Genomic DNA, 16,277 nt, shown 5'->3' with positions numbered 1-16,277 from the left:
TATAGGAGCAGAATTAGGTCATTTGGCCCATCAAGTCTGCTCCACCATTTTATCATGGTTGATCCAATTTTCCTCTAAGCCCCAAACTCCTGCCTTCACTCTGTATTCCTTCATGCCCTGACCAATCAAGAACCTATCAACCTCTGCGTTAAACACACATACAGACTTAGCCCCCACAGCTGCCTGTGGCAATTAATTCCACAGATTCACCACTCTCTGGCTGAAAAAGTACCTTAACTCCATTCTAAAATGAGGCCCCTCTATGCTGAAAGTGTCTTCTGGTTTTGCTCTCCCGCCATAGGAAACATCCTCTCTATCCTCTCCATATCCACTCTATCAAGGCCTTTCACCATTCGAGAGGTTTCAATGAGATCACCTCTCATTCTTCTGAATTCCTGTGAATACAGGCCCAGAGCCATCAAACACTCTTCACATGACAAGCCATTCTATTCTGGAATCATTTTCTCTAGCTTCAACACATCCTTTCTAAGGGGCCCAATACTGCTCACAGTACTTCAAGTGAGCCCTCACCAGTGCTTTATAAGGTCTCAACATTACATCCTTGCTTTTATATTCTAGTCCTCTTTAAATGAATGGTAACATCCCATTTGCCTTCTTCATCACTCAACCTGCAAATTAACCTTTAGGGAACCCTGCCCCTCAGTTTTTTTTTAAGATTATGAGGACACACAGTCCTCTTTTATTGTCATTTAGTAATGCATGCATTAAGAAATGATACAATGTTCCTCCAGAACAATATCACAGCAACACAAGACAAACCAAGACTAAAAAAACTGACAAAAAACCACATAATTATAACATAGTTACAACAGTGCAAAGCAATACCATAATTTGATAAAGAACAGACCATGGGCACAGTAAAAAAAAGTCTCAAAGTCTCTCGAAAGTCCCATCATCTCAGAGGGAAGGAAGAAAAACTCTCCCTGCCATGATCTTCCAGCGCCACAAACTTGCTGATGCAGCACCCTGGATGCACCCGACCACAGCCGACTCTTGAGTCCGTCCAAAAACTTCGAGCCTCTGACCAGCCCTCTGACACTGAGCACCATCTCTGCTGAGCGCTTTGACCCCGGCCCCGGCAACTGGCAGTAGGCAAAGCCGAGGATTTGGGGCCTTCCCCTCCGGAGATTCTCGATCGCACAGTAGCAGTGGCAGTGAAGTGGGCATTTCAGAAATTTCTCCAGATGATTCTCCGTGCTTCTCACGTCTGTCTCCATCAAATCAGGATTGTGTACGGTACCTACTTACAAATACGATATCATTTTGGAGCAGCCGCGCGCGCTGCATTGCACCGCCATCTTCTCCCCTCGGAGGTACAATGATACATTGCATTTTCTCTCCATTTAAAAATAGTCAACCCTTTCATTTCTTCCACAAAAATACATAACTATTCACTTCCGAATACTGTAGTCCATCTGCCGCTTCTTTGCTCAATCTCCTAATCTAAATCCTTCCTCAAAAGTACCTGCTCCTCCACCTATTTTCGTATCTTCTGCAAACTTTGCAACAAAACCAACAATTATGTCATCCAAATCACTGACATACAACGTAAAAAGAATCAGTCCCAACTCAGACCCCCGTGGAACATGACTAGTCACTAGCAGCGAACCAGAAAAGGTTCCCTTTATTCCCACTCTTTGCCTCCTGCCAATTGGCCACTGCTTTAAGCATGCTAGAATCTTTCCCATAATACCACGGGCACGTAGCTCGTAAAGTAGCCTCATGTGAGGCACCTTGTCAAAGGCCTTCTGAAAATCCAAGTACGCAACATGAAATGATTCTTTGTCTCCTTTGTCTATCCTGCTTGTTATCTCTTCAAAGAATTCCAACACATTTGTCAAGCAAGATTTTCCCTTGATGAGACCATGCTGACTACAGTCTGTTTTATTATGTGCGTCACGGACCCCGAAATCACACCCTAACAAGCAACAACATCTTCCCAATCACTGAGGTCAGACTAACTGGACTATAATTACCTTTCTTCTGCCTCTCTCCCTTCTTGCAATTTTTCAGTCTTCTGGAACCATTCCAGATTCTAGTGATTCTTGGAAAGATCATTACTAATGTCTCCACAATCTCTTCAGCTACCTCTTTCAGAACCCTCAGATGTTCACCATCTGGTCTAGGTGACTTGTATACCTTCAGACCTTTCAGTTTCCCAAGAACCTTCTCCCAAGTAATGGCAACCCTACCAACTTCATGACCCCTGGAACTTCCACCATACTGCTATTGTCTTTTACTGTGAAGACTGATGCAAAATACTTATTCAGTTAGTCCACCATTTTGTTGTCAACCATTACTACCTCTCCAGCATCGTTTTCCAGTGGTTTGATATCCACTCTCACCTCTCTTTTTCACTTTATGTATCTGAAGAAAGTTTTAGTATCCCCTTTAATATTATTGACTAGCTTATATTCCATCTTTACCTTCTCAATGACATTTTTAGTTGTCTTCTACTGGTACTTAAAAGCTCCCCCATCCTCTAACTTCCCACTAATTTTTGCTCTTTCTTTGGCTATTATATTGGCTTGATTTCTCTTTTTAGCCACAGCTGTGGCATTTGCTTCTTCCTCTTTGGAATGTATATATCCCATGCCTTCTAAATTACCTCCAGAAATTCCTGCCATTGCTGCTCTGCCGTCATCCCCGCCATTTTTCTTTTCCAATCGGTTCTGGCCAACTCCTCCCTTCACATACCTCTGTAAATACCTTCACTCCACTGTAATACAGATATATCTGGCTTTATCTTCTCTTTTTCAAATTTCAGGCTGAATTTGATCATATTATGATCACTTGACCCTAAGGATTCTTTTACCTTAAGCTCTCTAATCAATTCTGGTTCATTGCACAGTACCCAACCCAGAATAGCTGATCTGCAGGTACAACAAGTTATTAAGAAGGCAAACAGAATGTTGGCCTTCATTGCTAGAGGGATTGAGTTCAAGAGCAGAGAGGTCATGTTGCAACTATACACCTGGAGTACTGTGTGCAGTTCTGGTCTCCATACTTGAGGAAGGATATACTGGCTTTGGAGGCAGTGCAGAGGAGGTTCACCAGGTTGATTCCAGAGATGAAGGGGTTAACCTATGAGGTGAAATTAAGTCGCCTGGGACTATACTCTCTGGAATTCAGAAGAATGAGAGGGGATCTTATAGAAACATACAAAATTTTGAAAGGGATAGATAAGATAGAAGTAGGAAAGTTGTTTCCATTGGTAGGTGAGACTAGAACTAGGGGACATTGCCTCAAGATTCAGGAGAGAAGATTTAGGATGGAGATGAGGAGAAAGTGTTTTTCCCAGAGAGTGGTGAATCTGTGGAATTCTCTGCCCAGGGAAGCAGTTGAGACTTCGTCACTAAATATATTTAAGATACAGTTAGATAGATTTTTACATAGTAGGGGAAAAGGCAGGTAGATGGAGCTGAGTTTACGGATAGATCAGCCATGATCTTATTGAATGGCAGAGCAGGCTTGATGGGCTGGATAGCCTACTCCTGCTCCTATTTCTTATGCTTTTATCTCCTAGAGGGCTCAACCACGAGCTGCTCTAAAAAGCCATCTCATAGGCATTCTAGAAATTCTCCCTCTTAGAATCCAGCACCAACCTGATTTTCCCAATCTACCTGTGTGTTGAAATGCCCTATGACTATTGTAACATTCCCTTTTGGCAAGCATTTTCTATCTCCTCAAGGAACTCAGCAGGCCAGACAGCATCTATGGAAAAGAGTACAGTCAACGTTTTGGGCCTAGACCCTTCAGCATTTTCTGTGTATTGCTTGGATTTCCTGCATCTGCAGTTTTTCTCTGGTTTTCTATCTCCTGTTGTAATTTGCAGGCAACATCCTTACTACCTTTTGTGTATGTCCCTTCAGGATATTTTTACCCTGGCAGTTCCTTAGGTCTATCCATAAAGGCTGATTTATACTTGTGTGTCAAATGTACACCGTAGGTACGGCATAGCAGTGTACCTTACGCTATACTCTACGCCAACCCTACGCCATAGCCTAACGCGCACCTCTCCCAAAATGTAACTACGCGTTGCAGACTGCAACAGCTATGATTGGTCTGCTTGGTAGCATCACATTTCCTCCTACGCTGCAATAGCTTGCCATTGGGCGACTGAAGGGCAGGAAAGGAACTCTGGCTGCAATTCATTCCATACAGACCTCCGAAATTACGGAGGACCCTGTGCTTGATGCCAGTTTGTAGCTAGCTGCTACAGCCTGTTGATTTCCACCTGAAGCTAAAACGCGAATGGTGATTGCCGGTCTCTGAGTATACTGTGGGTACACCGATGCGAAATAAATGGTTGGAGACGATGAAATCAAATCTACCTGCCGACATCCAAAAATATTTGAAATGCATTTCCTCGTCCATGTCTCTCAGTAGCTGGACAAGTACAGAAAATTCACCCTCCTTCAGTTTCAGTCGCCATTGTTTGAAGTTTGAGTTTCTTCGTGTTGCATAGGCTATGGCGTAAGCCAGTACACACAAGTATAAATCAGCCTTAATGACTCAACACTTTACAATCCTATGTCACCTCTTTATAATGACCTGCTTTCATTTTTTACCAACAGAGCAACACCACCTCCTCTGCCTTCCTGCCTATCCTTTCGATACAATGTGTATCCTTAGACATTAAGCTCCCAGCTACAATCTTCTTTCAGCTATGATTCAGTGATGCCCATGATATCATACCTGCCAATCTGTAACTGTGCTGCAAGTTCATCTACCTTATTCCATATACTGCATGCATTCAGATATAATACCTTCAGTCATTTATTAACCATTTTCAAATTTACTTTGCAACTCATCCTGTTGACTGCAATTTTGTCCCATCATCAGCTTCTCCTTACTAGAGTCTCACTACATATTGCCTCTGTAAACTAACTACCTCATCCTCAGCACTATCACTCCAGTTCCTATCACCCTGCCAAATTAGTTTAAACTCCCCCAAACAACTCTAGCGAACTTCCTCCAAGCATATTGGACCCCTTCGGGTTCAGGTATAATCTGTCCCTTTTGTACAGGTCATACCTTCCCCAAGTGATCCCAGTGATTCACAAGTCTGAAACCCTGTCCCCTGCATCAGCTTCTCAGCCACAGATTCACCTGCCAAATCATCTTCTCCTTACCAACTGGCACATTGCACAGGCAATCCAGAGATTACTACGGTTGAGGTCCTCTTTCTCGGCTTTTTACCTGGCTCCCTAAAATCTCTCTTTAAGGGCCTCCTCATCCTTTTTCCCGATATCACTGGTGTCAATTTATAGTTACCAAGACTTCTAGCTGCTTACCCTCGCCGTTCAAAAAGCTATGGACCCAATCTGAGACATCCTTAACTCTGGAACCAGGAAGACAACATACCATCTGGGTGTCTCTATCATGCCCACAGAACCTTATCTTTGTTCCTCTGACTAAGTAATCTCCTATCAACATTGCACTCCTCTTCACCTCTATGCTCTTCTGAGCCACAGCACCAGACTCTGTGCCAGAGACCTGGTCACTGTGGCTCTTCACTGGCAGGTTGTCCCACTCAATAGTATCTAAAGTTGTATAGTTATTATTGAGGGGAACTGCCACAGGTGTACTCTGCACTGGCTATGCATTTTCCCTCCTTCTCCTGACAGTCACCCAGTTACCTGTCTCCTGCAACCAAGGGGTGACTACCTTCCTGTAACTCCTGTCTATCAGCTCCTCATTCTCCCGTATGAAAGGTCATCAAGCTGCAGCTCCAGTTGCTTAATCCGTTCTCTCAGGAGATGCACCAGGTGCAGATGCATCACACGTCCAACACAGAGTACAAAACACTGTCATGGAGACATTCTCATTAAACTACTAAGCCCTAATAGATAAAGAATGAACAAATAAGAACAGAGAGAGAGAATAACTTACATGACAATTTACTTCACCCAAACCTGAAGTTGCCTATGCCTGGTGAGTCAAAGCTACTCTAAACACTGGCACACTGCAAAACAATGGTGGCTTGCACTTGAATTATTTTTATTGGCCCTTATTAATGGATCCCTCTTGCTGACTGGTCGCTCCTCAACTCAGAGAAACTGCTGTGAAACTCTGCCTTTAATATCTTGATGCCCCCCTGATTAAAAAGTAGTTCTTCTTATGCATGTGGATTGTCCAACTCAGAGAAAACTGGTGCAAAGCTCCACGTTTGCAGGGCTATTTAGGAGGGAAGAGTTAGATTGATCTTAGATAATATTGAAAGGTCAGCACAATATCACGAGCTGAAGGGCCTGTATTGTGCTTTAATGTTCTACATCCTATACTATTTGCACTGAAACAGCTCCACCAAGTTCAATAATCTTACTTGACCTCACCTTCTCTTCAATCCCTCCATTTGCTGACCTACTGCACTAGTTTCAGCACCCCACCATGCCTATCTGAACTTATAAAACTTACACAGTGCCACTTACCCTCTTCCACCATCCCACCCCCACCCAAAGCAATATACATTGGAGGAACAGACACAGAAGAATGTTGCACTACCTTGCCCTCATGTCAGTCACCTATCTTTCTGACTTATCTTTGATATTTCAACCCTGGGGGGAAAAAACTGTCTGCCTGCATTTTTAAAAACTTCAATTGAGTCTCCTTTGTCCCCAGACGTAGTTTACCGACTGGACAAGGCATGAGCCAGATCCTGATCAGGTGTTTCTTCACTGTCAGTTATTCACATTCAACCGCAATTAAACAGGATTACAAACCTTTCCTGGAAGGCTTGCTGTCCCACATGATCTTCCTCCGGCTCTCCATTCTTGTAAAAATGAAGCCCTAATCCCTGTGGATCTTTCTTCTCAGCAGCACTAAGGCATAATTCAGCCACAGCCTCATAACAACGCGCTGGAGAGATTAAAGAAAATCAAACAATCATTAAACTATCTCAAATGCAATGGTTCTTTGACCTATGTTGGTTTCTTGGTCCACCTCCTCATTGCTCTTACCTTGTCTAAACTGTGTACACACACTGGGAAGGTCAACCTGGTGTCCAATTTCCTGATATAGCCGCAAAGACTCTTTCAAGGCCTTCTCCTTCTCCATTTTATTCTGAATCTGCCGTGCACTCTGCAGCAGCTCATTCGCCTAGTGTGAGTTAAAAACATTATTGGACAAATTAATGGGACAGAAAGGATTTAAAGTTGTATTTGCCAAATACAACTTTAAAAAAAACCATGGCCATTCAATTTGTAGATCAACTGGAAAAAGAGAGTAGCAAGACTGAAATGAGTTAACTTTCTAAAGTATCTGGGTCTTTGTGCAAAAACTAATGAAAATTAATGAGGAATTAGAAATCAAAAATGAGCTTTGAGCCTGTTTGAATATTTAAGCACAATGTTTAAGATACCTTGCTTCAACAATACGGACTTGGCAAGACCCCATCTTAAATACTGTCCATAGTCTGGTCTTCCTATCAAAGGATGGATATATTTACAAGAGATTATCAAATTGATTGTGATTGGCACATTGGGAAGGGGCCAGAGGTAATGTTTCAAAAGAATTTGAGTATGCTCACAAGAAAATGAATCTCAGGGCTGTACATGTGACATATATATACTTTAGATGTCAAAATGGTTGTTATGATGTGCCTAGTATGGTAGTGTAGTGGGTAGTGCTTATTGCTCTCACTTTCAGCTTCCACTGCTGGCTAGCAGTCTTGAGAAAAGGAGAGCTGAAAGTCTAAGTCTCTCCCAGCCAGTATATAACCTCTCCAACAACCAGGCACATGTAGTGCCTGCCTCTTCACTGGGGACATACAGAAACCAAACTCCTTTCAGACTCAGGCTGAGCTACAGAGGACGGGAAGGAGGTCTGACCCCAGGACATGTAGCACGCAGGCCCACTGGTGTGGACACAGCCTAGTGCTCATGAACCAGATCCCCAGCTATGCGTAAATAGCTCCACTGCCCGGTGGGCAGTCTCGGGAGAGATGAAGGGTGTGGGAGTAAACCCAGACAGCAAATATGGAGTGGAGCCCTGAAGGTGGCTGGATGTCGTTTATCATCATTCCGGATGCTTCTGCAGCCAAGCTGCTGCCAAACTTATGGCTTCATAAGCTTTCTATTGGACTACACTGGTGAGGCTGAGGGGGAATCTTGACGACTGGGCATCTCAGGATCTCCAAACCTTCCACCCAGTCTTGTGATGATTATCATCATCACCCATTGTCCTTCAAAACAGATAGATGCCAAACTTCATCATATGAATTAAATTTACCTTGAACTTTAAATTTATGCGGACTGGATCTAAATTCCCTGAAGTGAAGAAGAACAAGTAGTAATATCACTGAAATATGCAGAATTGCTTCAGATATAGGAAGGGTGTGGTTTATTATCAACGATATAGTGTTTCACACGCTACCCACAACGAAAGTTGTTCACTGTATCTTGGTGATAGGCTTATAGACATACTGGTTAATAGGTTATTCATTGTAAGTAATCCCGTGATTAGGCTAGGGTTAATTCAGTGGATTGCAGGGGGTGCTTGTGTAGCGTGGTGGGTCAGAAGGGCCTGTTCCATGTCGTATCTCTACAATAAAATAACTCCAAACATCAATACCTCAAGATAATACTACAAAGGGAAAAATGATAATAGAACACAGTAAACATTTACAGAGAAATGCAGGTAGAGAAATAGGCCAGATTGAGAAATAGGCGGAGATGGAGAAATCAAGATAGAACCATAGAAACTACAGCACAGAAAAAGGCCCTTTGGCCCTTCTTGGCTGTGCTGAACCATTTTCCGCCTAGTCCCACTGACCTGCACACGGACCATATCCCTCCATACACCTCCCATCCATGTATCTGTCCAATTTATTCTTAAATGTTAAAAAAGAACCCGCATTTACCACCTCGTCTGGCAGCTCATTCCATACTCCCACCACTCTCTGTCTGAAGAAGCCCTCCACTAATGTACCCTTTAAACTCCCCCCCCCCTCACCCTTAACCCATGTCCTCTGGTTTTTTTCTCCCCTTGCCTCAGTGGAAAAAGCCTGCTTGCATTCACTCTATCTATACCCATCATAATTTTATATACCTCTATCAAATCTCCCCTCATTCTTCTATGCTCCAGGGAATAAAGTCCTAACCTATTCAACCTTTCTCTGTAACTGAGTTTCTCAAGTTCCGGCAACATCCTTGTAAACCTTCTCTGCACTCTTTCAACCTTATTTATATCATTCCTGTAATTTGGTGACCAAAACTGAACACAATACTCCAGATTCGGCCTCACCAATGCCTTATACAACCTCATCATAACATTCCAGCTCTTATACTCAATACTTTGATTAATAAAGGCCAATGTACCAAAAGCTCTCTTTACGACCCTATCTACCTCTGACGACACTTTTAGGGAATTTTGTATCTGTATTCCCAGATCCCTCTGTTCCACTGCACTCCTCAATGCCTTACCATTAACCCTGTATGTTCTACGTTGGTTTGTCCTTCCAACGTGCAATACCTCACACTTGTCAGTATTAAACTCCATCTGCCATCTTTCAGCCCATTTTTCCAGCTGGTCCAAGTCCCTCTGCAGGCTCTGAAAACCTTCCTCACTGTCTACTACACCTCCAATCTTTGTATCATCAGCAAACTTGCTGATCCAATTTACCACATTATCATCCAGATCATTGATATAGATGACAAATAACAATGGACCCAGCACTGATCCCTGTGGCACACCACTAGTCACAGGCCTCCACTCAGAGAAGCAATTCTCTACCATCACTCTCTGGCTTCTTCCATCGAGCCAATGTCTAATCCAATTTACCACCTCTCCATGTATACCTAGCGACTGAATTTTCCTAACTAACCTCCCATGCGGGACCTTATCAAAGGCCTTACTGAAGTCCATGTAGACAATACCCACTGCTTTCCCTTCATCCACTTTGCTGGTAACCTCCTCGAAAAACTCCAACAGATTGGTCAAACATGACCTACCACGCACAAAGCCATGTTGACTCTCCTTAATAAGCCCCTGTCTATCCAAATGCTTGGTAGATTCTGTCTCTTAGTACTCCCTCCAATAACTTACCTACTACTGACGTTAAACTCACCGGCCTATAATTTCCCGGATTACTTTTCGATCTTTTTTTAAACAACGGAACAACATGAGCCACTCTCCAATCCTCCGGCACTTCACCCGTAGACAGCGACATTTTAAATATTTCTGCCAGGGCCCTCGCAATTTCAACACTAGTCTCCTTCAAGGTCCGAGGGAACACCCTGTCAGGTCCCGGGGATTTATCCACTTTAATTTTCCTCAAGACAGCAAGCACCTCCTCCTTTTCAATCTGTACAGTTTCCATGGTCTCACTACTTGATTCCCTCAATTCCATAGATTTCATGCCAGCTTCCTTAGTAAATACAGATGCAAAAAACCTATTTAAGATCTCCCCCATTTCCTTTGGTTCCGCACAAAGCCGACCACTCTGATCTTCAAGAGGACCAATTTTATCCCTTACAATCCTTTTGCTCTTAATATACTTGTAAAAGCTCTTTGGATTATCCTTCACTTTGACTGCTAAGGCAACCTCATGTCTTCTTTTTGCCCTTCTGATTTCTTTCTTAAGTATATTCTTGCACTTCTTATACTCCTCAAGCACCTGGTTTACCCCCTGTTTCGTATACATTTCATACAACTCCCTCTTCTTCTTTATCAGAGTTGCAATATCCCTTGAGAACCAAGGTTCCTTATTCATATTCAATTTGCTTTTAATCCTGACAGGAACATACAAACTCTGCACTCTCAAAATTTCCCCTTTGAAGGCTTCCCACCTACCAATCACATCTTTGCCAGAGAACAACCTGTCCCAATCCTCGCTTTTTAGATCCTTTCTCATTTCTTCAAATTTGGCCTTCTTCCAGTTCAGAACCTCAACCCTAGGACCAGATCTATCCTTGTTCATGATCAAATTGAAACTAATGGTGTTGTGATCACTGGAACCAAAGTGCTCCCCTACACAGACTTCCGTCACTTGCCCTAATTCGTTTCCTAACAGGAGATCCAATATTGCATCCCCTCTAGTTGGTCCCTCTGTATACTGATTTAGAAAACTTTCATGAACACATTTTACAAACTCTAAACCATCTAGACCCCTAACAGTATGGGAGTCCCAATCAATGTATGGAAAATTAAAATCCCCTACCACCACAACTTTATGTTTCCTGCAGTTGCCTGCTATCTCTCTGCAGATTTGCTCTTCCAAGTCTCGTTGACTATTGGGTGGTCTGTAATACAATCCCACTAATGTGGCCATACCTTTCCTGTTTCTCAGCTCCACCCATAAGGACTCAGTAGACAAGCCCTCTAATCTGTCCTGCCTGAGCACTGCTGTAATATTTTTTCCCTAACAAGCAATGCCACTCCCCCACCTTTCATTCCTCTGCCTCGATTACATCTGAAACATCGGAACCCTGGAATATTAAGCTGCCAGTCTTGCCCCTCCTGTAGCCATCTGTATCATGATATCATCTGTATCATTCAAGGGACCTTTTACAGTGGGATAAAAACTATCCTGGAGCTTCATGGTGGATGTTTTTGTATCTTCTATCCTGTGGAAAATGGGAGAAGAAACAATGACTGGGCTGATTACCAAGGCAGCAGGATGTGCAGGAGCCAACAGAGGGTTTGCATGACAAACTAAGCTGTATAAATAACTCCCTACATTTCTTGCAGTCTTACTTAGAGTAGTTGCCACACCAAGCTCTGATGCATCTGTATATATGCTTTCTGTGGTGAATCTGACACTGAGGACACGGCAAATTTTCCTACTTTTTTGAGGAAACAGTGCTGGTGTGCTTTCTTAGCCATAGCATAGAAGATATTGGACCAGGACAAACTGTAGGGAACGTTTACAGCTGGAAACTTTGAGGTTGTGTATGCTCTTTGTGCTCCATCCCATTTCCTTAAGTTAATGACCAGCTTCTTCATTTTGCTAATATTGAGGGAAAGATAGCAGCTTGACACCATGCCACTAGGATCTCTACTTCCTGCAATTCGTCTTCTCAGTGTTTACAGTGAATCATCATGTAGTGTCATCTGCAAACTTATAGTTAGGAGTTGGAACAGAATCTGTACACATATTTGTGAGTGTAAAGAGCTAAAGACATAGTGTTATGTGGTAAAACTTTTGAGAGTATAGGGATGATATTTTCCCTGGCTGGGGTGTCTGGAACACGGGATCACTTTTTCAACATAAGACGCTGACTATTGCGCACAAAAATGAAAAGAACCATAGAAACATAGAAAACATACAGCACAATACAGGCCCTTCGGCCCACAAAGCTGTGCCAAACATGTCCTTACCTTAGAAATTACTCAGGGTTACCCACAGACCTCTATTTTTCTGAGCTCCATGTACCTGTTCAGGAGTCTCTTAAAAGACTTTACTGTACCCACCTCCACTACCGTCACCGGCAGCCCATTCCACGCACTCACCACTTTTTGCGTAAAAAAAACTTACCCCTGACATCTCCTCTGTACTTCCTTCCAAGCACCTTAAAACCGTGCCCTCTCATGCTAGCCATTCCAGCCCTGGGAAAATGCCTGACTATTCACACGATCAATGCCTCTCATCATCTTATACACCTCTATCAGGTCACCTCTCATCCTCTGTCGCTCCAAGCAGAAAAGGCTGAGTTCACTCAACCTATTCTCATAAGGCATGCTCCCCAATCCAGGCAACATCCTTGTAAATCTCCTCTGCACACTTTCTATGGTTTCCATATCCTTCTTGTAGTGAGGTGACCAGAACTGAGCACAGTACGCCAAGTGGGATCTGACCAGGGTCCCATATAGCTGCAACATTACCTCTCGGCTCCTAAACTAAATTCCACGATTGATGAAGGCCAATGCACCGTATGCCTTCTTAACCAAAGGGTCAACCTGCACAGCAGCTTTGAGTATCCTTTGGACTCGGACCCCAAGATCCCTCTGATCCTCCACACTGCCAAGAGTCTTAACATTAATACTACATTCTGCCATCATATTTGACCTACCAAAATGAGCCATCTGGGTTGAACTCCATCTGCCACTTCTCATCCCAGTTTTGCATCCTATCAATGTCCCACTGTAACCTCTGACAGCCCTCCACACTATCCACAACACCCTCAACCTTTGTGTCATCAGCAAATTTATTAACCCATCCCTCCACTTCTTCATCCAGGTCGTTTATAAAAATCACGAAGAGCAGGGGTCCCAGAACAGATCCCTGAGGCACACCTCTGGTGACCAAACTCCATGCAGAATATGACCCATCTACAACCACACTTTGCCTTCTGTGGGCAAGCCAGTTCTGGATCCACAAAGCAATGTCCCCTTGGATCCTATGCCTCCTTACTTTCTCAATAAGTCTTGCATGGGGTACCTTGTAAAATCCCTTGCTGCAATCCATATACACTACATCTACTGCTCTACCTTCATCAATGTGTCTAGTCACATCCTCAAAAAATCAATCACTGCTTGTAAGGCACAACCTGCCTTTGACAAAACCATGCTGACTATTCCTAATCATATTATGCCTCTCCAAATGTTCATGAATCCTGCCTCTCAGGATCTTCTCCATCATCTTACCAACTACTGAAGTAAGACTCACTGGTCTATAATTTCATGGGCTATCTCTACTCCCTGTTTTGAATAAGGGAACAACATCCTCAACCCTCCAATCCTCTGGAACCTCTCCTGTCCCCATTGATGATTGAAAGATCATCGCCAGAGATTCAGCAATCACCTCCCTCACCTCCCACAGTAGCCTGGGGTAATCTCATCTGGTCCCAGTGACTTAACCATCTTGATGCTTTCCAAAAGCTCCAGCACATCCTCTTTCTTAATATAGTCATAGTCATACTTTATTGATCCCGGGGGAAATTGGTTTTCATTACAGTTGCACCATAAATAATAAATAGTAATAACACCATAAATAGTTAAATAGTAATATGTAAATTATGCTAGGAAATATGTCCAGGACCAGCCTATTGGCTCAGGGTGTCTGACCCTCCAAGGGAGGAGTTGTAAAGTTTGATGGCCACAGGCAGGAATGACTTCCTATGACGCTCTGTGTTGCATCTCCGTGGAATGAGTCTCTGGCTGAATGTACTCCTGTGCCCACCCAGTACATTATGTAGTGGATGGGAGACATTGTCCAAGATGGCATGCAACTTGGACAGCATCCTCTTTTCAGACACCACCGTCAGAGAGTCCAGTTTCATCCCCACAACGTCACTGGCCTTATGAATATCTACATGCTCAAGCTTTTTAATCCACTGTAAGTCATCCCTACAATTGCCAAGATCATTTTCCATAGCGAATACTGAAGCAAAGTACTCATTAAGAACCTCTGCTAACTCTACCGGTTCAATACACACTTTTCCACTGTCACACTTGATAGGTCCTATTCTCACGTCTTACCCTCTTGCACTCCACGTACTTGCAGAATGCCTTGGGGTTTTCCTTAATCCTGTCCGCCAAGGCCTTCTCATAGTCCCTTCTGGCTCTCCTAATTTCCTTCTTAAGCTCCTTCCTGCTAGATCTCTATCATTACCTAGTTTTTTGAACCTTTTGTAAGCTCTTCTTTTCTTCTTGACTATGTAAGGGATTTTTCTTTTATGTTACTGCTAAGGCTACTAAAATGGCTTCTTTATTATGTTATAGTAAAATGGCTTCTCTGTAATGTTAACTGCTGAGTTAACAGTAGCAGCTTGTTTGGGTTATAATTACTGATAACGGGAATTGTATTCATTTGCTAACCAATTGGGATAGCTGTTATTCTTTCTTGTGTGTCTGTAAGCTATTGTTTTCATGGGCTTTGGGCAGAAGGCGCAATAGGAACAGAGAGAGGAGGCATGATGCTGTAAGCTGGCCAAGGATCGGACCCAAGAGGGAGTCCGAGGCTCAGGCTTTTTCGGGAGGAGAACCAAAGAGGAAGAACTTGCTGGACGCGCTTTGGTCGACCACCGTGGTTGGTCCCAGGCGGCGGGTCGAGGAGGGTGGAGGAGATCGAATGTGGGAAAGAAGACTCCGTTAATTGAGCTCCAACAGTTGTGCACAAAGTGGTTGAACTTTGATAAGTTTGGAGCCTTTTACTTTCCTTTTATATTGTAGCTCTATTAATTACATAGTTCCAGTAAGATCTATAAAGTGTAATCTGTAAATCATACATTGTATGCTGTCTGTTAATTGGCGGTGTGGGGTACATCACACGGCATCCACACAAACTTGATTACCGAGTTTGGCGGGGACCGAAGGCTGCTCCCACTAGACGAAAGTGAGCTGAGCAAGCCTGAGGCTTACCAGGAGGCTGCAAGTAGATTTACAACAGCCTTTATCACCACAGTTCCTGTACCCTACCATCCTTTTTGTCTTCCCACGGACTTGACCTATTTAAATAACCTTCTGGGAGTCTTGCACAAAAACTCCCAAGTCCCTCTGAACGTGTCCACAATATCCTGAGAAGGGAGAATCAGCAGCCAGAATTTATGATACATATTGGTACCAATGACATAGAAAAAGGGAGGAGGTCCTAAAAACAGAATACTGGGAGTTAGGAAGGAAGTTGAGAAATAGATCCTCAAAGGTAGTTATTTAGGGATTGCTGCCTGTGCCACGCAACAGTGAGGATAAGAATAGAACGTGGTGGCAGATAAATGCATGCCAGAAGAGTTGGAAAAGCGGGCAAGGATACAAATTTCTGGATCATTGGGACCTCTTCTGGGGCAGGTGTGACCTGTACAAAGAAGGACAAGTAACACCTGATTCCAAGGAGACCAATATCCTTGCGAGTAGTGCAATTTGAGAGGGAGAAGCACAAGTCAGATGTATTAGTATCACAGTGCAATAAAGGGAATTACAGAGACATGAGAGAGGAGCCCGCCCAAGTGTATTGGAGGGGGATGCTGGCAGGGATGATGGCAGAGCAGAGGTTGAAGTTTCCGGGAATAGCTCACAAGGCGCAGGACAGCTATGTCCCACAGAAGTAGTTCTCAAAGGGGTCGGCAACCGTGGCTGACAAGTAAAGTTAAGGACTGTATAAAAAACAAGGAAAGGGCATATAATATAGCAAATGTGACTGGGCAGTTGGATGATTGGCATGCTTTTAAATTCCAACAAAGGGTAACTAAAAAAAGCCATAAGAAGGGAAGAGATGAAATGTGAGGGCAAACTTGCCAATAATATAAAGCAGGATACTAGAAGTTTTATCAGATATTTAAAAAGCAAGAGAAGTGAGAGTTGGGAGGTAGTAATGG

At 43.4% G+C, this 16,277-nt stretch overlaps 1 protein-coding gene across 2 annotated transcripts in view; it reads right to left on the bottom strand.

Annotated features, from left to right (window-relative positions):
- The window catches only part of nup155 (nucleoporin 155), a 248,559-nt gene that overhangs the window by 52,510 nt on the left and 179,772 nt on the right, over positions 1-16,277 (bottom strand). For both annotated transcript variants that reach the window (XM_063049676.1, XM_063049677.1), the window contains 2 exons: positions 6,984-7,122; positions 6,747-6,882 (listed from right to left, as the gene is read on the bottom strand). In XM_063049676.1, coding sequence (XP_062905746.1) covers positions 6,747-6,882; positions 6,984-7,122 — 275 coding nt within the window. The remainder of the gene's footprint in view (positions 1-6,746; positions 6,883-6,983; positions 7,123-16,277) is intronic.

The sequence above is a fragment of the Mobula hypostoma genome, chromosome 5, assembly GCF_963921235.1.
Source record: "Mobula hypostoma chromosome 5, sMobHyp1.1, whole genome shotgun sequence".
Lineage (NCBI taxonomy): Eukaryota > Metazoa > Chordata > Chondrichthyes > Myliobatiformes > Myliobatidae > Mobula > Mobula hypostoma.
The sequence above is the reverse complement of the archived record's forward strand: the minus strand, read 5'-3'. Positions and strand labels throughout refer to the sequence as shown.